The 21934-nt window shown below is 52.8% G+C and overlaps 7 protein-coding genes across 7 annotated transcripts; 5 read left to right on the forward strand and 2 right to left on the reverse strand.

Annotated features, from left to right (window-relative positions):
• Positions 1–240: 240 nt before the first annotated feature.
• On the reverse strand, positions 241–1692 carry SMAC4_07053 (uncharacterized protein). The gene is made up of 2 exons (XM_003349652.2): positions 1444–1692; positions 241–1371 (listed from the first exon to the last, which is right to left on the reverse strand). The coding sequence occupies exons 1-2, from the start codon at positions 1558–1560 to the stop codon at positions 538–540; spliced, it is 951 nt and encodes a 316-aa protein (XP_003349700.1). The 5' UTR covers positions 1561–1692; the 3' UTR covers positions 241–537.
• A 488-nt stretch (positions 1693–2180) lies between these two features.
• SMAC4_07054 (uncharacterized protein) lies at positions 2181–5981 on the forward strand (the record flags this gene model as incomplete). Its single annotated transcript, XM_003349653.2, has 2 exons — positions 2181–2266; positions 2349–5981. Exons 1-2 carry the CDS (start codon positions 2192–2194, stop codon positions 5979–5981), a joined length of 3708 nt encoding a protein of 1235 aa, XP_003349701.1. The 5' UTR covers positions 2181–2191.
• A 1086-nt stretch (positions 5982–7067) lies between these two features.
• SMAC4_07061 (uncharacterized protein) lies at positions 7068–9230 on the forward strand. The gene is made up of 3 exons (XM_003349660.2): positions 7068–7184; positions 7246–8002; positions 8069–9230. Exons 2-3 carry the CDS (start codon positions 7377–7379, stop codon positions 9165–9167), a joined length of 1725 nt encoding a protein of 574 aa, XP_003349708.1. The 5' UTR covers positions 7068–7184; positions 7246–7376; the 3' UTR covers positions 9168–9230.
• A 1214-nt stretch (positions 9231–10444) lies between these two features.
• SMAC4_07062 (uncharacterized protein) lies at positions 10445–13418 on the forward strand. The gene is made up of 2 exons (XM_066090560.1): positions 10445–11130; positions 11209–13418. The coding sequence occupies exon 2, from the start codon at positions 12058–12060 to the stop codon at positions 13231–13233; it is 1176 nt and encodes a 391-aa protein (XP_065946059.1). The 5' UTR covers positions 10445–11130; positions 11209–12057; the 3' UTR covers positions 13234–13418.
• Positions 13419–13720: 302 nt separating this feature from the next.
• Positions 13721–16091, forward strand: SMAC4_07063 (uncharacterized protein). Its single transcript, XM_066090561.1, has 2 exons — positions 13721–14366; positions 14425–16091. Exons 1-2 carry the CDS (start codon positions 14077–14079, stop codon positions 15956–15958), a joined length of 1824 nt encoding a protein of 607 aa, XP_065946060.1. The 5' UTR covers positions 13721–14076; the 3' UTR covers positions 15959–16091.
• A 498-nt stretch (positions 16092–16589) lies between these two features.
• On the forward strand, positions 16590–18284 carry SMAC4_07064 (uncharacterized protein; the record flags this gene model as incomplete). The annotated part of the gene is made up of 1 exon (XM_003349663.2): positions 16590–18284. The coding sequence occupies one exon, from the start codon at positions 16590–16592 to the stop codon at positions 18282–18284; it is 1695 nt and encodes a 564-aa protein (XP_003349711.2).
• Positions 18285–18474: 190 nt separating this feature from the next.
• On the reverse strand, positions 18475–20391 carry SMAC4_07065 (uncharacterized protein). The gene is made up of 3 exons (XM_003349664.2): positions 20254–20391; positions 19239–20084; positions 18475–19172 (listed from the first exon to the last, which is right to left on the reverse strand). The coding sequence occupies exons 1-3, from the start codon at positions 20283–20285 to the stop codon at positions 18977–18979; spliced, it is 1074 nt and encodes a 357-aa protein (XP_003349712.1). The 5' UTR covers positions 20286–20391; the 3' UTR covers positions 18475–18976.
• Between the last annotated feature and the right edge of the window lie 1543 nt (positions 20392–21934).

The following is a 21934-nucleotide window of genomic DNA, read 5'->3' on the forward strand; positions in this document are numbered from 1 at the left end:
TATTAATCTTTGGAATCCAATTAGGGCCCCACGCTGATGTGCTTATGGTCTATGTTCCCATGTTCGGAAACCCGTCGCGAGGTTCAATGTCGACAGTTGAATACTAATAAATGAGCTTGCGGAGGTGTTGAGGGTTGGCAAATCCTTGTTGAATGACCGTGATAGGAGTCGGCCATGGTATTGTCATGCTCATCCGAAGGAGCGAAGATCGGACACTTAAGGGAAATTATGATAGACGTTATGCATTATACCACTTATCCAAACTGACTTGCTCTATATATCCGACGTCTATACACATATTCGTCGCTGAAACGCATTCTCTTGCTGGCAACTTCGTCGAGTGGGCTTCTCTGCCCGGTACCATTCCCGGTCCTGTTGTTTACAAACGTCCCTATGCTCGCACTGGCAGCACCACGGTTAATCACCCCGAGATACTGCCGAAGCTATCCAAAATGGACATACCACTCTTCAATGCCTGTTAGCCATTGTTCGCTAACAAACACTCCTCCACATGCCCGTTTTCGCCTGACAGTCCATTTACTGGTAGTCATAAAAGCCCTTGCCGCTCTTCTTGCCCAACCAGCCAGCATCAACCATATTGCGCAAGTGCACACTAGGCCTATACTTGGAATCGCCCGTCTCCTCGTACAACACCTTCATGATAGCCAAGCAGGTATCAAGACCGATGAAGTCCGCCAGCTGGAGGGGACCCATGGGCACGTTGGTGCCGTTCTTCATGATGGCATCGATCGAATCGCGGTCGCCGACGCCCGTCTCAAGGCAGATGATGGCCTCGTTGATGTACGGCATCAGGATGCGGTTGGCCAGGAAGCCCGGGCTGTCCTTGGAGATGGAGGGGATCTTGCCCAGCTTCTTGCAGAACTCGACGGCGGTGTCGAGGGTTTCCTGGCTGGTCTGCAGGCCGCTGATGATCTCGACGCCCTTCTGGACGGGGACCGGGTTCATGAAGTGCGTGGACACGACGCGCGAGCTGTTGGAGGTGTCGTTGGGGTCCTTGGTCGTGGAAGCGGCGATGCGCGTGATGGAGATGGAAGATGTGTTGGTCGCCAGGATGGCGTGCTTGGGGCAGATCTCGGCGAGCTTGGAGAAGATATCAAACTTAAGCTGGGGGATCTCCGGCACGGCCTCGATCACGAAGTCGACGCTGTGCAGGTCGTCGAGGCTCGTGGTGGGCTGGAGAAGGGCGCGGGCCGCGTCGGCCTCGTCCTGGGTGATACGGTGCTTGGCAATGTCCTTGCTCAGAAGCTTGTCGGCGAAGGCGAGGCCCTTGTCGAGAGACTTTTGAGAGGCGTCAACGAGGGTGATGGGGACCTTGGCCTTGGTGGCGGCGACGAGGGCGATGCCCAGACCCTGAAGAATAAAGAGGATAGGTTAGCCGTTAATGTTGAAGATATGGTTATGAGTGACATGGGACGAACTCACCATCTGGCCGGCACCAACGACACCGAGCCTCTTGACCTCGGCAGCGTTGCGGGCGCATGTCGAGCTGAAGGCGCGAGCGCCAGTGGGCAGCTTCTGGGCGAGGGTTCTGGCGAGCATTTTGAAGGTAGTCTACGGTGAAAGTAAACAAAGCAGACGCTGTAACTGAGAAACCGGAAGGAAACAGATAGAAAAAAAGTGCAAGACAGAAAATGCGAATGCGACGATGCGACGATGTGAAGTGGAAGTTGTCCGATTCGGTTAACCTCGGCCGTCTCCGTCTCCAATTCGACGTCACAAGCCCGGCCCGGGCCACGGGGGCACAGGGGGTTACGGGCGGCTCTAGGCGGGGGAAATGGGGTCGGTTTTAGGGCGTATGGGGTACGCTAACCCACCTGCTCAGGGGGTATTTGCGGGCTTGATTGGCCAATTCGGCATCATTCATCCCCTTGTCCGCAGCTTCTCCATGGGGTTGAAATCGGGGTATTGCCGTAAGACCTTAGGAAAAACCTGTTAAACGGCTAGAAAGATAAGCAAGCCAAGACCTTGATACCATGAATTTCCATTAAAGTACGACACGCTCGACGCGTCTCCCACCCCTTCAAACGCGTCTCCCGATGAAGGGCGCCGACTGATGACAACACCCACGCGATAACAAAACGACATCCAGAACCAGCTGAGAGTTGAGGAGAGTTTGTGTGGTACCCATATGACACAGTTCTAGTCTTGGAAGCTGGGATCTCTGCGCAAAATGGAGGCCGCAGACATCAACGACGATGTCGTCCACCCGGAAGTGCGGGCGCACATCACCAACCTGGTCTCGGCGGTATGTTCTCTTCCACTTTTGGACCCCTTGTGTACATGATACTTGTGGCATGGTTGAGTACTGACTTTGGCGACTCAAATAGCTCGGTGGTTACAGCGTGGACGAAGATGGAAGCTACAAGCTCGGTGACGAAGCCCTCGACGTCTTGCGCGACCTGAAGAAATGGATCCGATTCTACGACGAAAAGACCAACCGTATGGACGTTGCCAGATGCCTGGCTGAAGCGAATCTCGTCGGCGGCGATCTACTCCAGATCTTGACACTATGGCCCCAGAACGAAACCGACAGCAAATACAAAGCCCGTATCGCCCTAGCCTGCTTCGAGGTCATGGTGCCCCTTACTTGGCCCATAGAGAAGGAGCGCGCGGAAATGACAATCAACCACCATCGCCACATGCCGGTCCTACAGCTTGCCCAGCTTGGCTATAAGCGCGCCATCATAAACTTCGATGCGATACCCATCCTCAACACCGCCGTCAGGGTAGCCCTGCCCTCCATGGCCATGCCTATTGGCGAGCGGACACCTCGAGACCTGGCTATCATTAAGCTCATTCTGTTCTTCCTGAGGAATGTTGCCATGATTGCACCTCCTCAAGGTGTCAAGTACGAAGGCGACGAGACACAGGTATCCAGGTCGGCCACCATCGATGCCTTCTCATACCAAGACATATTTTTGACCCTCCTCACCCTTGCTTCCAACATGGGCGAGGACTTCCGCACCGAGGATGTGATTGTTATGGAGATTATCTTTCATCTTGTCAAGAGAGTTGACCCCAGTTCGCTCTTCGTCAGCGAAAAGCAACTCAACAAAGCAAAGGGACAAGAGCTGGCATCGGAGATGCGCAAGGAAACCGCTATGCTGAAATCGTACAACAAAACTACAACCACCCGTCATAGTCGATTTGGAACAATGATATGGGTGAAACGAGCAGACGGAAAGATGGTGACAGTATCTGGCCAAGAGGCTCTTTTGGACGCCAAGACACGGGAGAGGAAGATGGATAGCTCAAAAACATTCAGACCGCCGAGGAGGGCGAGGAAACCCGAGAGGGAACCCAAAGACCTTGGGCCTCCAGTGACACTAGACGAAAGAGCTCGTCAGCAGCTTCGATCATTCGTCCAAGACTTCCTTGACTCGGGTTTCAACCCCTTGTTTCTGCACGTGAGGCAATCGATCGACCGGGAGGCATTGCATGTGCTGAACCAGCATAAGAGCCAGTTCTTCTACCTTGTCGCCTGGTTCCTCGAAGCCGAGCGGATGCGCAGAAAGGCCAAAAGGGAGGAGTCAAAGTCGACGTCCGCAGCCGGAGAAGAGGTGAACAGCTTTAACCTCGTTGCTGCTGTACTCCAACAGGAAATGTTCGCTTCCATGAACCGTGCGCTTGACCGGTCCTATAGTGATAAAGACTGGCAGTTGCTTACCTCGGTCATGCGATGCTACACCCAGATCTTCCTTACGGTCCAGGAGATGTCCGAGTCTCCCAATGAGGAGGACCAGGAGATTGCCGAAAACACCCTCAGCCGTCTCTTCTACGAGGAGACAACCCACGACCTTATCGCGAATATCGCCCGAACATACAAGGACCAAGGCTTCGAATATCTTGATGCGGCAACGGAGCTGGTCCACACTTTCCTCCGCATGTTGGAAGGTTACTCTAAGCAAAATGTTGACTTGCAGGTGCGCTCGCGGAAGCGAGCCCGCCGAAAGAAGAAGGCTGCTAAAGCTGCCGCTGCAGCAGCAACTACAGCTCCCGGTGAGGAAGCAGAAGACGTTGGCGTTCCCGAAGAGAATGATGCCGACGATTCTGGAGACGATGAGCAGCATGCAGAGCGGGTTACTCAGGAGCGCAAGTTTGAGTTTGGGAAATTCGCCATCAGATTTGCTCCTCAGGGTGTTGTCGACACATTTGTCGCCTTAACGAAATTCTATCGGGATTTGAATGATACGCAGCTGAAACGCGCTCATCGCTACTTCTATCGTGTTGCTTTCAAACAGGAACTAGGCGTCATGCTGTTTCGACTGGACATCATTAATCTCTTTTACAACATGGTGAAAGGCCCTGAGCCCTTGGACAAAAACTCGCCGATGTTCAAGGAGTGGGAAGAACTCTCTAAGCAGATAATCCGGAAGTGTGTCAAGAAGCTTCAAGAGCGGCCTGCGCTGTTTACCGAATTGCTCTTTTCCAAGATCGGCAGCACGACACACTTCCTTGAGCATGGCTACGAGAAGCCTGTTACCACAACTACCCCACGACCTGGTGCCGAGCTGGAGTTCAAGCGCGCCACAGAGCGCGACGAGCAGATCGGCATTGCGGTCAGCGTACTCATCGACAAACAGCAAACTGAGCACCTCCAATGGCTCAAGGATCAGCTAACAAGCGCAATGAACGAGCGGCAAGCATGGGAGAACGTAGACAAGGCCATGGCGGCCACTACGGAGGGCGCAGCTGACGGTGAAGCTGGCGAAGACAGCATGAACAAATCAGCACCGCCACATGTCACCATCCGCCCTGATACCGAAGCGCGCCGCACAGCCATGTTCAAGAACCCGCACCTCCGTCTCCTCATGCGCCTAGTCGGCATGGAGCGCCTCACCCCTACTCTCGACGAAACCCCTGACTCGACATGGATTCTCCCAGGCAACCACACCGCCGAGGCGATTCAAGATACCATCGATCTCATAAACAAAGCCGAGTTCTCCCCTCCCACCTTCGAGGACGGCGGCTCAGCCGAAGACCAGCTCCGGCGCAAGTCCGCCGCCGCTTCCCGCAGGACACGCGCCGCATATGACGACGACGAAGAAGAAATCCGCGGGTTCCTCGGTGACGACGACGATGAAGGCGGTATCGGCGAAGACTTCCTCTTTGCACCGGGTGGCCCCACCGCACGTAAGCCGGACGCCAGGCCGCAGAAAAAGCGCCAGCGCAGGCGCCGGAGAGAGGCTGGCAGTGGAGACGAGGAAGATGAGGGGGTGTCGGATGAAGTGTTGGCTGCGCGGGCGAAGAAGAGGAGGGAGAAGGAGCTGGAGAAGATGAGGAAGATCAAGAGTGAAATGTACGTGCATGCAAGCGACGACGAGACGGACGATGAAAGGGATCGGGAGTTCTTTGAGCGTGAGAAGAAGAGGCAGGAGGCGAAGGACTCGACTTTTGATAGCATGCTTGGAACGTTGGGGTTGTCAGTGTTGTCGCAGGTAAATGGTGGGGAGAAGAGCGCGTGGGAGGCGGTGTTGGATGATGAGGATGGTAGTGATGGGAGTGAAGGTGAGGGGGGGAGGAGTGCGAAGCGGAGGAAGAAGCAGGTTGCTTCTGATTCCGAAGAAGAAGAGGAGGAAGAGGAGGACAGTGATGAAGAGTTGCCGACGAAACCGGTTAAGGCCTCAAAGACGAAGAAGAAGGCAGCACCGAAACGACCAGTAAGGAGGTCTGCGGCACTCAAGAAGAAGGCTGTTGTGGAGCTCAGCGACGATGAAGAGGAAGAGGAAGAAGAAGAAGACGAGGAGGAGGATGCCATGGACGTGGATTCGGATAACGAACGCACGACAACGAAGGACGCACCCCCGCCATCCAGCCCCGGTGACGGGCTAGGGAGGAGAATAAACAAAATGGTGATGGATGATAACGACGAGGATGAGGATGATCAGCCGGTTGTGGCCGCTCGCCAAAGGCCTAGAGCCAGGGGAGGATTCGTCATTGACAGCAGTGATGAAGAGTAGATAAAGACACCACTGTGTCTATGTTTCATTGATTACCGCAGTGTAGTTTGGTCCGGTTGATGGGAATATTCAAGAGCATAGCGTGTTTGGTTGGGGTTTGGGGTTCTGGTTTGGCTAAAAGAGGCTAGAAGTGTAAGAGATTGTATGAGATACCATGGGATTAAAAGCAGCTGTCACGAGTCACTTTACGTATGCAATGCACCAAAATATCTGGCCCTCCGATCATTCACTTATATGTTGTAAACAGATCCTTCCGTGCCACACTGCAGTCGTGCTTCCCGCCCATTGGGCGATTAGACTGGGAGTGTTGGGCCGCGTTTACGCTATGGGCAACACATGATTTACACTGGCAATAGGCCTCGGTTTGCTCTCGGATTAATGGTTTTGGTGGACAGTTAGGGCATTGCTCTTAATTTTGTATGCTAGACTCACCGGTGCGGCACGTCTCATGCCCTACGGGAGGCGGAAGTAGACGTTAAAAATAACAACAACAACAACAACAACAACAACAACAACAACAACAACAACAACAACAACAACAACAACAACAACAACAACAACAACTGCAGTCGTGCTTGGCGAAATGTTTGTTTATTTTACCCCTGACTTATACGATCCCACTCATCAGTTTGCTTGTCGTCGGTGTAAGTCCATATCCAACCCTAACCCTTAGTACAGTGGCTTGTTGGAGCACGTCATTGACCTGGGAAAAGATCGAGGGAACGGCTTCAACACCAGCTTTATAAGTTTGATGACCAAGAGCTTGATGATCATCCCAAAGCTTGAACTATCGCGCCCTTTAATGATCGTCGGCTGAAAGATTAACGAATGGCCGAGCCCAAATCCTCCGATGTCCGAAACAAAGTCGCACTCAGTGAAACCGTTCCCTTTTTGGAGAAGGATTTGCCCCGCCCGAACATGCACACCAATCCGGATATCGCACTAACTATTTACGGTCCACTGGCGCCGTGAACGGCATTGGCACCCGGTAACGCCATATCAGCATGCATGCTAAAGCGCGTCCCGGTCCGGATGTCTTTTTTATCAAAATCCTTTTTCTCTTCTTGTGTTGAGTGACTAAAAAGAGGACGACCGTCGACAATCTCCGTTACAAGAGTAGGTCGCACAAGCTGGCACAATAGTTACCCTCCCGTCATCGATTGTCGGTTGTCTCGGACTCGGGTGTCCTCCGGTGATACCAAGGTACGTGGCTATTTCCGAGCGAACGCTGATGACTACCTACATAGATGCTAATTCCACGTAGCAGATCAGTACTGGAGCTCAAGGTGTCGTGTCTCATTGAGCTGTGCACCGGATCCTTTCTTCAGTGTTTCTTCAAACTTCGGGGTTGACTTGGATTCATCGCCTGGAAAAGCGATAGATCCCACCTAGAAAATGACTGGAATCACAACAGGCCACTCAAACGGTGACCGGGTCGTCGCCGCTCCCGGAAGCAGTCGTCACGACGTCGACGAGACAACATCACTCCTAAGCGGCACTACCCTCGAGGCCAACAAACCCATCAACAAGGCCGTAGAAGACGGCAGTGACGACGTTGGCAGCACTGGTGATGGCGAAATAACCATCGTGGCTGATGAGCTGTCCACCACCCGTCTGGTCGTCATTTTCGGCACAACTTGGGTGGGCGTCTTCCTCGGCGCCATCGATGCCAGCATCATCGCCACGCTGTCGGCCCCCATCGCGAGCGAGTTCCAGTCCTTGAGTCTGCTGTCGTGGATAGCTACCGCCTATCTCATTGCCAATGCGGCCTGCCAGCCCTTATCCGGTCGTATGACCGACATCTTTGGGCGCGGCCCCGGTTTGGTGTTTAGCAACGTTCTGTTCTCGCTAGGCAACCTCATTTGCGGTGTAGCCAAGAATGAGCAGACCATGATCCTCGGCAGAGTAATAGCCGGAATTGGGGGTGGTGGACTGATGAGTATTAGCACCTTTTTGGGATCGGATTTGGTTCCTTTGAGGAAGAGAGGTGTGGTTCAGGGTTTGGGTAATATTTTCTACGGGTAATTTATCATTCATTGCATGCTTTGGCTCATCAGCAAGTTTCTTACTGACAACTGTTTTTGCAGAGCCGGTGCCATGCTAGGCGGTGTTTTTGGCGGCTTCCTCAACGACACCTCCTCCTGGGGCTGGCGCCTTGCCTTCCTCGTCCAGGTTCCCGTCAGTCTTGTCTCGGCCGTGCTGGTCTACTTCCTCGTCAAGGTCCCTCCCAAGGTCTCCAACAAGTCGCTCATCTCGCGCATCGACTTCCTGGGCTCTTTCTTCACCATCACCTTCCTCATTCTCCTACTCCTGGGTCTCAATGCCGGTGGTAACGTCGTGCCCTGGACGCACCCGCTTGTGCTGATCTCCATTCCCCTATCCTTCATCATGCTCGCCGGCTTCATCTATTGGGAATCTCGCCCCTGCAACACCCAACCCATCATCCCCGTCCGCCTGCTCGCCCACCGTACCGTCTTCACCGCCTGCGTCACCAACCTCATGTGCACCATGGTCACCATGATGCTCACCTTCTACGTCCCCATTTACCTGATGGTTCTCGGTCACACCCCCACCCAAGCCGGTCTCCGCTTGCTCGCCTCCCCGCTGGCCGTCTGCTTCACCAGCTTCGGCTCGGGCCTGATCATGAAGGCCACCGGCTTGTACAAGGCGTTGGGCATCGCCGTCGTCTCGACGCTCGTTGCGGGCGTCGCCGTCCTCACCACCCTAGGTCTGCACACTCCCGGCTGGATTGTCTTTGTGGCCCTCTTCCTAATCGGAGGCGGCTACGGCGGCATGTTGACCGTCACCATGGTCGCCTGCATTGCGGCGGTAGACCACTCGCAGCAGGCCGTCATCACGAGCGCTACTTACGCTTTCCGCTCGGTTGGTGCGACGGTGGGCATCACGGTTGCGTCGACGGTGTACCAGAACATCCTCAAGACGGAGCTGTGGGCCCGCTTCGGTGATTGGCCGGGGGCGGAGCAGCAGATTGGTAGGATCAGAGACGACTTGGGCGAGCTGAACAGGTTGCCGCTGGCGTGGAGGGAGGGCGTGATGGAGTCGTTCATGGCGGCGTTCAGGGGCGTTTGGTTCACAGCCTTGGGCATGGCAGCGGCTGGGTTGGTGGCTGTTTCTTTGATGAAGCAGCATAAGCTGCATTCGACCCTCACGAGACGCGAGGATTGAATGAATGGCGGTGGATATGGAGCTGCGCCTTAAGTATGGCTAGAAGCTGTTTTTTTTTTTTTTTTTTTTTTTTTTTTTTTTTTTGGGGGGGGGGGGGTATGGGTGCGCTTGTGTTCAATGAAGAAAAATGATTGAGCTTGGTTACGCGGGTGTTCCGTTTGGTAGGTTTTAAAAGTCTGTTTGGCGTTGCCGTTGCGAAGGGTTCTCTCATTTTTGTTGCCATTTTTCTTTGCTTTGCAATATATTGTCTTTTCTCCTTTGCAACAAGATAGGTTACAAATATGCCAAGCTCTATGATCGCGATGTCCCCAACACACATAAATCAAGCAAAAGTGGCCTCAGCCATTTTGACCTTTTCTTTTCTCCAGTCTGCAATCGCCTGTCGCACATTCTTTTACGCTCTTATCCCAAAATTCCCCTGTGGCGTCACCATGTTACTTGGAATTGTCGCCAACCCACCAAAACCAAAAATGACGCCGCTAAAGAAGGACAGCTCGAGATATGTTCCCCATACACATCGATGGATTTCCATGAGGACGTCAACTTTCAAGGGGTACCTGACATTGTCTGAAGCGAGTTTCCAGACTAATTCATACGGACGGGCTCTTGGAGACTCCCTTCGTCTTGTGTTGACAATCCATATGGCTCGGGTTGCACAGTCGATATACATTCTGATCTCGGTACCCATGCATTGCAACTGACTGAATGGTAGCTCCTCTTCAAATGTGAGGTCATTCCGAGATGTCACGTACATACCATCATCAACATTCCCAATCCTGTTGGCTGTCTGTAAGACGGACGGGGGACTCGTCAGATATTCGGAGCTTGATCTCGGACTCGGAGCAGCAAGCCAATCATACCCCGGTCATTTTGGTGTAAGCTCGGAGTATGGCGGGCGACAGAGACAGATAGCGAATTCCATAGAGGTACAGACTGATTCCTTCGGACGGCTCGCTGCTGACAGCAATTTTTCTCTTCAATTCAATTCCAATTTCTTGTTTTCCCCCACTCTTCTACCCCGAGGATTGGTGTTTCTGCCGTAATTTCTTTACCAAGATTTTTTGATGCCGTAGTCAAGCTATACCAACCAACCTTGTTCAATCGGATTTCACTTTCGGAGTGGACCCTGACTTACACCGAGAGAGACGACTTACACGGCTTCCATTCGGAGGACAGTGTTCCCTAGGGGACTATGGCCGAGCCAGAACGGCGGCCCCTAAGGCTACGGCCCCAAGTGTAAGTGCTCCCTGGTATCTCCTATCGATATTAATAAGAATGTAAGTCACACGAGACTAATGGATCCATCCAGGTCGTGTGCGCTTTGCCGGAGGCGTAAAGTCCGGTGCAATCGGGAGACACCCTGCAGCAACTGTATTCGCTCAAGAACGTCCACGGCTGCGTCTATCAGGTCCATCCGCTTCCGCAACCTTTACCACCTGCACCGCAAAGGTCACCACGTCCGCTCGCTGCTTGTGATACTTCCACCAGAGACAGTCAAGCCCCTCCAAGCCTTGTCCAGCAGGGTCCCTTTGTCCGGTCGGTTCCAATTTCCCGGTCATCGGTTCCGGTTTCAGGTTCTTTCGTCACGATACCACCGTTTCCTACACCTTCAGCAAGCGGATCATCAATTGTTGTCTCGGGCCGTTCCTCGAAAGCTTCGTCTTGCGCCGATGCCTCGAGTTTAACGCACTCACCTGCCGCAACGATTCGGTCTACGGCTTTGGTCTCCAGCTCCAATCCCGACGTACTGAGGAGGAGAATTTGGGAGCTTGAGGAACAGTTGTCAAGAGCAGAACTTTCACGGTCCTCAAACACAGAAGCATCTTCAAGCCCGACAATCACACATGAATCTTCTCTTGCAGGCACGTTCACAACTCAGGCAGCCAGTACCTCTCGGATTGTCAATGTTTTTCACAAAAGCCGTCTGTTTGGCCAGAGCCATTGGGTCAATGGCGTTATCTTGGTGAGCAGTACCCGTGGTAGACGTCCGTTGTCCCCTTTTACCACTGCAGACACTTGTTGACCATAAAGCCCAACACAGCTGTTGGATATTTTCGAAACGTTCGAGCCCATGATCCGCAACGGCACCGCAAATAAGTCCATGGCAGGCGTTCCAAAGTGCAAAGCCTTAGCCCGAACCATCAAGGCCCAACGGACTCCGCCATGGCCAGCCATACCAACTCGCGATCTGCCCCCAAGGGCTATTACCGACCAACTCATCGACTGCTATCTTAGGACTTTTGAGTCCTTATACCAGGTCTTGCACATCCCTAGCTTCAAGCACGACTATGAGGCACTCTGGGAGCCCGCGCCGGTGCATCCGGATCCGGACCAACCGCCGCAGCGTGTCGATATGGCTTTCCTGGTCCAGGTCAAGCTCGTGCTTGCCATTGGCGCCACCGTTTACGACCAAGACTTTTCTCTCCGCCCCTCTTGCATCCGCTGGGTGTATGAGGCGCTCACATTCACCTCGGAACCAGAATTTAAGTCCCAATTGAACATCAAGTCCCTGCAAACCGACATCCTGCTACTGCTAGCGCGTGAAACGGCCGGCATAGGTGGAAATCTGGTTTGGATTTCGGCGGGTTCCTTGCTAAGGACGGCGGTGTACATGGGTTTGCACAGGGACCCGGCGCACCTCCCAAAGAGGACAGTGTTTGCCGCCGAAATGCAAAGGCGGCTGTGGAATACCGTGCTTGAGCTAACAGTGTCGTGCAGTATGAATGCCGGAGCGCCGCCGTAGATATCCCTGGACGACTATGACACAGAGCCACCGGGCAACTACCACGATGAACAGCTTGTGGAAACTCCTGTGGACAATGGGAGTGACCTTTCGCCCGTAATAGCGCAACCAGAAAGTAAATTTACAGAAACTTCCGTTGCAATCGCCATGCGGAAGATCCTTCCCATCAGGCTTGCAATCGCAAGGTTTCTGAACGACCTCGGATCGACTCGTCGGCTGGGCGATATGGCACCTGCATATCAGGAATCATTGGATCTCGATAGGGATCTGAGAGCAGCGTATAGAAACCTCACTCGAACCCTTCAAGTGTTTTCTCGCGACTTGTCCGAGGTGTGCTGGCCGGGTTCATGGTCGCCATCTCTGCTCTTCCCGTCTCAATTTATCGATCTCGTCATCAACCGTGACCTCTTGGCCCTTCACATCCCCTTCTACAGCGCTGCTCTCCACAAAGCTGCCTACGCCTTTTCGCGAAAAGTCGTGGTTGAATCCTGCTTCAAGATCTGGCATGCTGTCAACCCTCGGCCAACCTCCCCTTCCTCGTCAGATGCCACTCGGCAAGATGCCAACGCCCGAAGAACCATCAACCAATACATTCACCGCCTAGCTTCGCACGGCGCAGACTTCTGCCGCAACGCAGGGTTTCAAGTAAGCATGCTCCTCCTCGGCGAGCTGCACGCCCAGATCAGAGAAGAAACCGAAACAAGTGCTTCTCCCGTAGACCGATCACTCCTGCGACCGGATCTGCTCGCTATGGTAACCGAGGCCAAGGACTGGACCATGCGCAGCATCACCGCGGGTGAAACCAACGTGAAGGGATACCTGTTTGCCAGTATGGTGTCGGCGCAGATTGAAGGGATGATGGAAGGCCTGGAAGGAGAGGAGGCACTTGCGCAGATACTGGTGAAGGCGGCGGGTGAGGTTGTGGATAAGTGTGTGCCGCTCCTGGAGATGTTGGAGAGGGAGACGAGGATGAGGATGGCGAGTAGTGGGGACATTGATTCTGAGCAAACGCAAGGGCGAGAACAGAGACAAGGAGAAGCAGGAGCGGGGATGGTATCACAACAACAATATGAAGCAGACGGTTCGGCGATCACTCATGAATCGGAATCGGCGCTGGGAATAATGGGTTACTGGGATATGTTGGTGAGTGTTCTGCCCTTCACCATGTCTTGCTTGGGTCATTTGCTAATTAATGAGTTGACGGCTGCACTGCAGATGTTGGACGCTCAACACATCAGTGATTTTGGAAGCATCGCTGAACCGATGAATTGGGCGTTCATCGGAGCCACGTCATTCAGCGCAGGTGGGCCATTTATCTGGTAGTTTAAGTGACGGTGAAGAGACTTTGGGATGATGAGAAGGAGGCTGGTTGTTTGATGTTGACGGGTTGTACCTAGTATTGTACCCTAACACTCAATCCCCAATTCCTTAGCAGCAATCTTTCATCGAATCGGTTGTGTTCCTTTCAAAGATTGGAACCAGCCCCTGCCTGTTCAAATTCCTTCCCTGTCCATTCGTTCAGATCGGACCACTGCGCCTTCTACCCACAAAAGTGAAGCCTCATGACGTTACCAAACAACATGCCCGTTTTGCAGTCTTCAGGTGAAAAGTCGCGGCGTCGCCTTGGTCAGCAGTACGCGGATGCCAAGACCTGACGATGAAGTGTACGTACCCGCTTTCCCAAAATGTCTGGATGACAGATGAATCTAGGCATCCAGAAATGGGAACGACGACCGAGACTCCATCTATAAAAGTTATCCTTGCCAAAACTTGAACCGAGGCTCGTCTCCAGATCTCAAATTCTGGATTTGTTTTTTTGTCAATACCCAAAAAATTTACGAGGTTCCTCCTCAATCTCCGCTTCTCCTAAGGATCTAAACACCAATATTTCCTGATCCACCCTACATCTCTTTATCATTACCACTCCTGGACCACAGTCGGCTTTGTCTATCTGATACCGAAATCGCCGCCAATATCCAGAAACGGCAGTTCTGACTACGTCCTCAAAACGTCAAGAATTTTTACCAAATACTCAAGAACGGTCTCTGTGACGAACTGATAGCCAAAGTTTGTTGGCTCGTTACTTGCCTCGACTCAGGTCACACCCCAGGCTTATCAACTTAACAAACACCACAAGACAGGCCCGATAGCCACTCCACAGCAACTATGGGACTATCTTCATATCTGCCGAGCATTGTTCCGGCGTTTCCAGAGTATACAGGGCCCTACAAAGTGGGCGCTATTGACATCGAAATCCCAATATCGGAGATTGGCTCAGTGAGCGCAACGCCAAACGAAGCTGATCACATCCACACCATTCAGTTCAGAGTATACTATCCCGCCACCCCCGACACAAATAATGAGGGCATTACCTGGCTCCCGCCTCCTCAGCGTCTTGCTGTTTGGGCTTATAGCCAGTTTCTTGGGTTGAGTTCCAGAGTCGCATCTGTTCTATCGTCAGTATCACACCACCCTTGTCACTGATCGTGAAAACTGGGCTAACTCTGCTTTCAGATTTTTGCCCAGGCATCTCCATTACATCAAGATCCCGGTTCACGCAAACGCTACTCTCCTACCTCCTCAGTCGGCTGGCAATCCGCAAGCTCGATGGCCGACGGTTCTCTTCTCTCATGGACTTGGCGGTAGCCGAAACGCATACAGTCATGTTGCCGGATCTCTAGCGTCTCATGGCATGGTTGTGTTTTGCCCCGAGCATCGAGACGCCAGCGCGGCCATATCCGTAATCCGCGATCCCAAAGACCCCAAGTTGTCGCACATTGTACGCTGTCTTCGCATTGAGCATGTCCATACCCCCGAAGTCTGGGCCAGGCGTGAGACTCAGATCCGGATCCGCGCATGGGAAATAGGACTTCTCATGGAAGCGATCCACCGGATTGACCTTGGCGATAACGACATCATCAAGGCCAACCTCTGTACACCGAGTCTCACTCCGCTGTCAGCTCTGTACCAGTTTACTGGACGACTTGATGTACATGAGCCTGGTAAGATGATCTTTGGCGGCCACTCTTTCGGCGCCGCTACCGTGGTTCAGGTGGTCAAGAGCACATACTATGTCGACCACCCAAACATCGCCAAGTGGGATAACCCTCTCTTCAGACCAGTGGAGGACTCGGCCATCCGCCGTCAGGTCACCGAAAACACACCGACGTTCCTGCTCGATATGTGGTGCTTCCCTATCCTCTCGGCCGCATCCGCCCCTCTCTTCAACTTGCCGCTCCCCGCCTATTCTCCTACCGCTGCCTCTCCTGTCGGCGGTAACGGTATCTTGGCCATCGAGTCCGAGGCATTTTACAAATGGAAGGAGAACATGCACAGCACAGCACGTATCGTCTCCCCGGACCCTTCAGCAAAGACCGTTTCTCAGGCTGCGTTCGAGAGACCAGGTACCAAGAAAAAGAAGGGATCAGCGACAAAGCTAAGCGAGCCTAGCCTTTTCTACGTCCAGAACAGCGCCCATCTAAATCAGAGCGACTTTGGTGTCCTGTTCCCGTGGGCCGTAAAGAAAATCTTTAAGGGAGAGCAGCCTGAGCGGATTCTTCGGTTGAATATGCGCGCTGTTCTGCAGTTCCTGAGAGAGAACGGAGTCAGCGTTGCGAGGACCTGGTATGGTGATCTTGTGGAAGGCGGAACGGAAGAGAACATTGAGCTCAACAAGGAGAAGGGCGTCAATGACGGCATACACGAGGATAAAGCGATTCTTGAGAAGAGATCTACCGCAGAAAAGGAGGGAGACGCCCAAGATGAAAAGAAGGGAGAGAAAACGGCTGGGTCAATCGAGGCCTGGAGGTGGATCAACATCATCGGTATGGGCGCAGAATCTGGTCCTAGTGAGGCTGGACTGCAGTCGGGTGAGACCACGGCCCAAGAGGCAGAAGAAGCCGAACGCGATGAGGAGGAAATGGAAAGAGAGATGGAGCCTGGAATGAAGCACGATGATGTTGCGGAGCCTGCGACGGCAGCAACTTTCCCTAGTGAGGGCATCACCAGGAATGCTCGGGCGGAAGTAGACGAGCACACAACTCCTTAGGACTGCCTTGTGATGTAAAGTTTGCTGGCTTGGCTGGAATAGGAAGGAGAGGTTTAGAAGGGGGACTTCGATACCTAGGATGAGACAAAGCTTCCGCAAGGAAATCATTGATAGACGTCAACCCTTCTGGCATACACAAAAGAATATTACACAACCCGTTCCTGAATCCATATCAGAGCCTCTCTGAGTGGGCATCTTGAAACCGCCACAGCCAGGAAAGTGTTGCGCGCGATGAAATATGATGCAAGAATAACCAGAGGATGTTCTTGTAAGTGAGACTTCGGCAGGATGGGTGTATGACGGGTTGAAGTCGGGAAAAGTGGGGTTGTGCCGGCTTGTTGCCGGAGTACGAGCTCCACCCGGCAGGCAACTGGAGCTCTTGTGGGGCGGTTTCAGCGTCACATTCATTCGCTAGTGCCGGGATGGGCTTCGCTTCGAGTTGACGGTGTCGTGCCATTGATCAACTTGACATCGAAACTTCCCCGGAATTTTAGCTTTCACACCACTCTGAACATCAAACAGCACTATTCGGCCCATTCATCTTGTTCTTACACGGCATAACAACAAGACGAAATCCCCACCGGCTAAGATTCATAGTGTCCCGCAAGTTAACGATCATCAACCGTCCATAATGTCGAACCTCAAACGCCCTGCGAAAGAGGCCTTCGACGCCGTGGAAGGCCTCTCGCCAGCTTCGAAGAAGTCTAGAATCGATGATTACAGCAAGAGCCTTACACCAGCAAGCGCAGTCGAAAATGGCGACGAAACACGCGAAGGATCAAACGAGGAGAAGGCGGAACAGACCAATGGCGACAACAACAACAACGCTGAAGTAAACGACGAGGAGGATGACGACCTGAGGGCGGACGAGGACGAGGAGGTCGAGGAGAAGGCGCCAATCCGACAAGCCGCGCCAACAGAAGGCTACGACGATCTCTACCTCGACACCATCGACCGCAACGTTCTTGACTTCGACTTTGAGAAGCTATGTTCCATCAGCCTGTCCAACATCAACGTGTACGCGTGCCTCGTATGCGGCAAGTACTTCCAGGGTCGCGGCCCAAAATCGCACGCCTACTTCCACGCGCTCGACGAGGGCCACCACGTGTACATCAACATGAGCACGCAAAAGGTCTACGTGCTACCGGAGGGCTACGAAGTGAAATCCAAATCGCTCGACGACATCAAGTACGTCTCGGACCCGCGCTACACGCGCCAGGAGGTGATGGACCTAGACCGCAAGCCGCACCTGTCGCGCACGCTCCTGGGGAAGGAATACGTGCCCGGGTTTGTGGGCATGAACAACATCAAGGAGAACGACTACCTGAACGTGATCGTGCAAGCCCTCTCGCACGTCTCGCCCCTGCGCAACTTTTTCCTGCTGGAAGACTTCTCCAACGCGCCCGAGCTCGTCAAGCGCACATCCATCCTCTTCCGCAAGATCTGGAACCCGCGCGCCTTCAAATCGCACGTCTCCCCCCACGAACTCCTCCAGGAAATCTCCCTGCGGTCCAACAAGAAATTCACCCTAACCCAACAATCCGACCCCGTCGAGTTCCTCTCCTGGTTCCTCAACCACCTGCACCTCGGGCTGGGCGGCTCCAAGACCAAACCCCACTCCTCCGTCATCCAGCACATCTTCCAAGGAAAACTCAAAGTCGAATCGCAAGCCATCACCGCGCGCGCCGACCAGGTGCACGATCGTTTACGATTCGAAGAAGCCACGGACGTGCAATCTTCCGTTTCCCGCTTCCTTCTTCTGACTTTAGACCTACCGCCCGCACCTTTATTCCAAGACGAGCAAGAACGCAACATCATCCCGCAAGTGCCCCTGACCACGATCCTAGCCAAATACAACGGCGTAACGGCCCAAGAACTCAATGCCCAGCGAAAGCGGTACCGACTTCAACACCCTCTACCCCCATTCTTGGTGTTCCACATCAAGCGGTTCAGCAAGAACAAGTTTGTCTCGGAAAGGAATCCGACCATCGTGACTTTCGATGCGCGCAACTTGGACGTTTCGCCCTATGTGGAACCGGATCCGAATTCGCAGCATCAACACGGGGAGCCCATTTGGTATGATCTGGTAGCGAACGTGGTGCATGAGGCGGTTAGGAATAAGGAGGATGTGGCGGATAGTGTCGGGGAAGAGAGGAAGACGTGGAAGGTGCAATTGCGGGATAAGGCGACGGATGAGTGGGTGGTGGCGCAGGATTTGTTTGTTGATAAGGTGCGGAGCGAGTTGTTGTATTTGAGTGAGAGTTATTTGCAGATTTGGGAGAGGAGAAGGGAACCTCCCATGGGTAAGGGGAAGGGGAAGGCGTGATGATCGGATCACAGGTGCATAGGTAGGCGGAGGATATCCGTACAAGACACTTGGTAATGAGCAATGGCTCTTGGATGAAAAAGTGTAGTCATACCCGGTGGGATGGAAAAACATATATACGCATTCTGAACTGCGTTTTCTTTTGCCGTGAAGCCTGGCCGGGAAATCAACCGCTTACCCATATGTCTGATATGCCTCATACATCACTACAGTTACATATGCTCAAGATCCATCAACCTTGCCACGAACAAGCATATATTGGTCGTAATATTTCGCTTGGCTTAGTCCACCGTCCCATCCCATTTCATCCAGCCGTCCATTCAACCATCCGACCTTTAACCCCGTTTCGAACCCGCTATCGTCCCATCAAAATGATACGCCGTGCGAGTAAATCAAGTTCAAGTAAAAACGCGCAGTAAAAGGAAGGGGGAAACTGCCGTTTCCAATCCAATAACCACCTCCTTTCCGCATCAAGGGAAAAGAGTTTCCCAAAACTGAATAAGCCATGCTTGCTGCTGCTTTTCCGTTTGGATACTGTACATATGTTTTGCTTCGAGGTAGGACCGACGAGGCGCCTGACCTTATTACGCGCACTTAGCACGCCTTGTAACGTTGTTGTCGTCAGCGTCACTAGATAGAGTGGATCGCCGCCCGGTGGAAAATTGACGGATAGACGTCGCGATCGAACAGGGCTAGGTGTTCAGAGGTTGCGGGCGGCTATCAGTCTGTTGCTGTTGCCTAATGGTGGTCCGCTTGTCGCCGTCGCGGTTGTTCGCCTTTTCGCGACGCGACTCCTCAATGGCCGTGCGCTGCTGGATGCTCGAGTCGTGGCTCTTCCACTCGACCTTGGTCTCGGAGGGGAACGAAAGGGTCCGGCGCATGGTTTCACTGTGTAGCTAAAGTTAGTCGAAGATCACCAGAGTGACTATCCGGAACCAATGAGTGAAAACTTACCGAATCTTCAGGACCCGCTGGCCATTAGCCCGAGCCCAGATGCTGAGAATGTCCTCGCCGTTCCGAACGCTGAGGACAATGCCGCAGACATCGTCGTTGGCGTCGCCAAACTGATCACCGATCAGAGCTAGCAGAATGTCCTCCCAGTAGCGATCGGCCACACCCTTGCGCAGGCGCACAATCCACTTTCCTCCGTTCTTGTTCTCTTCGTCCTCCCATATTGGCCGAATTCCTTTCTTGAACAGGTGATAGTCGGATACCAGCGGCAGACCCGAGGGGCGCTTGAGGTGCTGATAGACAGCGAAGAACTGCTCAGCCGTCTCGCAGGTGGCGATAGGGTGCAGAGTCTTCTCATACTCGATGAAGCCGTTAGCCTTCGAGATGGGGGGCCGGTACCAGAAAACCCAGCTGTTGCGTAGCTGGTGATTTAGGCCCGAACTCGGGGAGTTGGAGACTGCGCCCTGAGCCCTCTTGTTGGCATCGGCAAGAGAGGCGCTGGAGGCAGTCTTTCCAACGGTCTTGCTGCTCAAGCCGCCCTCCTTGCTAGATTTCTCAGCAGAGGGTGTCTTTGCGGCATGACCGATAAGGGCAGTCTCGAACGGGTTGCCGCTAGACTTGGGGGTCTTGGCCGAACCGAACGAGGCGAATGCGCCAGATCCAAGGCCGAAAGCGCTCGAAGCGCCGGCCGTGGGCGACACCAGTCCGCCCGGGGTAGTTATAGAGTTGAAAGGGTTGGTCTTTCCGTGCGACGAGCTATCACCGCCGAATCGCTTGGAGAATGTGCGTGAAGACGAATTATCGACCTGGCCGCCGGACCCAGGTGTTGTCAATGAGAGCTTGCTCGAGCTATGAGAGTGAACAAAGGCATGTCAGTCAGCGGTTCGGGATGTGTTGAGTTGATTACCGTTTATGGCCATGTGTGATCGACCTCGTGGGTGGGGGAACGGGGGAGGGTGGAAGGTAAGGTAGAGGGGAAGAAGTATGCTGGGGTAAAAGGCAAAAACTCAACACTCACTTGGTACGGCGACTCCATAGGTTGGTATCCATGGAGAAGTCGGGAACCAAAAACTCGACGAACGAGAGAAAGGAAAGGAAAAGGGTATGTAGGAATACTCGTCACCGGAAGACTAATGCAACACAGTGAGCGGCGGCGCAAGCAATTCTTCAGATGCCGTACTGCAAGAAAAGCTAGCCTGTAATTATGCGGAAAGCCGGCGTATAGTGGGTGTTCGAGTCGTCGCGGGAGCGGGCACAGGGGCGGCAGCGGCGACGAGAAAGGATGACGGAGTTGGTGGTAATAGTAGCAGCGGTAGTGCAAATGATGTCAGGTAACTGAAGGATCTGGCAACAGCCCTGGGGCCGTAGAGGTGGTAGACGGGAATTCGTGATAGGGTGAAACCTTTGGACCTCGAAGGTGGCGGGCAATATTTTGCAGTGACGACGATTACTGCTGTGGTCAATCCGTCTCGTCCCTGTCTCAGTAGTATCTGGTGGTGAGGTCTAATAAGAGGGTAGGTATCGAGGGGGGGGGGGGGGGGGGGGGGGGGGGGGCAGGCGAGTGCAGGTACAGGCGTTCCTGGATTGCAGACGGAGGCTTGAGGTCGATCCGACACGGACGGGAATTTGGGCTTTGGGATGCGTGATAGATGGTGGTTGAATAGGATTGGTTGGAGGGCGAGGCGGGATGACGGGTTTTGGAGGTTTTGCTTGGGACGTTGGATCAGATCGATGGAGTGGATGGAATTCGGAAATCGTGAAAAAGGAAGAACAAATCTTGACCTATGGACCGCAAAGGCCCCGAGGCGAACAGTGGGCGCCCATCTGCGACCGAGAGACCACCAAAAACCCAGCCCGTCAGTGGCCAGTGGCAGCGACCGAGGGCGAAGTGGTCCGCGCAGTGGCGGGTCCACCATCCACTATCACGGGTCTCTCATCCCTTTAGCAGTGAAATTGAACCACTTTTTGCCAAGCCTTCTTCTACCTGCTATACTTCGTGACTTCGAGGCGACTTCGAGAGGGGTTGCCAAGCTCGCTAACAGGCTTGTCCATACAATCAATCAACGATGTTAAATGTGTACTTTTTGCTAATAAAATCAGTGATTTTATATTATTTATTAAGGATGAGAATAGATTTACTAGATTGTATCTACTTTGAATGCTTTTTAAGATATTAAATAAAAATATTATCAAGCCTTGCTAAGCTTTTATTGGTATTATAGCAATAAATTTATTTAATAATTTGAATTGTAATAAGCTTTCTATAAATAATTATTGTATTAGCGACCCTTTTTATCTCGCTAATTAGTTATGTAATAGAAAGATATATCTCTATTCAGATTAATTAAAGCTAAATACTAACGCTAATAAGTGTAATTTTTGTCATACGTTAACATTGGCCATATAGTGTGCATTCCGAGTTCTACCTTGCAAGCAGAACATTATCCTATCTTTTGTAGATTTGGCTGTCTGAGCATATGTACCCTAGCCTGTTATAGTATGTTCTGCTTAAACGGTGGGTTCGATTCCCGACCATGGCAATTTCTAGGGCGATTTTGAGATACTCTTGTTGGCACTTAATCAAGCGCAGCTCCTAAGAATGCAATAGCAATTGAGGGCTATGGATGCAAATCGAAGAGTACTGAAATGCCACGTATTGGCTCATTGGAAAATGTCCAACTTAGCAGGAAGTTGAATTT

The sequence above is a fragment of the Sordaria macrospora genome, chromosome 2 (assembly GCF_033870435.1).
Source record: "Sordaria macrospora chromosome 2, complete sequence".
Taxonomy (NCBI): domain Eukaryota; kingdom Fungi; phylum Ascomycota; class Sordariomycetes; order Sordariales; family Sordariaceae; genus Sordaria; species Sordaria macrospora.

Excerpts from the sequence above, each read along its gene's own strand:
- SMAC4_07053 (XM_003349652.2), bottom strand. The coding sequence starts at position 1,560 with ATGCTCGCCAGAACCCTCGCCCAGAAGCTGCCCACTGGCGCTCGCGCC. Across the intron at positions 1,372-1,443 it reads TCGTTGGTGCCGGCCAGATG|GGTCTGGGCATCGCCCTCGT; the intron begins GTGAGTTCGTCC and ends TTTATTCTTCAG.
- SMAC4_07061 (XM_003349660.2), top strand. The coding sequence starts at position 7,377 with ATGACTGGAATCACAACAGGCCACTCAAACGGTGACCGGGTCGTCGCC. Across the intron at positions 8,003-8,068 it reads TTGGGTAATATTTTCTACGG|AGCCGGTGCCATGCTAGGCG; the intron begins GTAATTTATCAT and ends CTGTTTTTGCAG.
- SMAC4_07062 (XM_066090560.1), top strand. The coding sequence starts at position 12,058 with ATGCGGAAGATCCTTCCCATCAGGCTTGCAATCGCAAGGTTTCTGAAC.
- SMAC4_07063 (XM_066090561.1), top strand. The coding sequence starts at position 14,077 with ATGGGACTATCTTCATATCTGCCGAGCATTGTTCCGGCGTTTCCAGAG. Across the intron at positions 14,367-14,424 it reads AGAGTCGCATCTGTTCTATC|ATTTTTGCCCAGGCATCTCC; the intron begins GTCAGTATCACA and ends CTCTGCTTTCAG.
- SMAC4_07065 (XM_003349664.2), bottom strand. The coding sequence starts at position 20,285 with ATGGATACCAACCTATGGAGTCGCCGTACCAA. Across the intron at positions 20,085-20,253 it reads CTATGGAGTCGCCGTACCAA|CTCGAGCAAGCTCTCATTGA; the intron begins GTGAGTGTTGAG and ends TCACTCTCATAG. Across the intron at positions 19,173-19,238 it reads CAGCGGGTCCTGAAGATTCG|TGAAACCATGCGCCGGACCC; the intron begins GTAAGTTTTCAC and ends TTAGCTACACAG.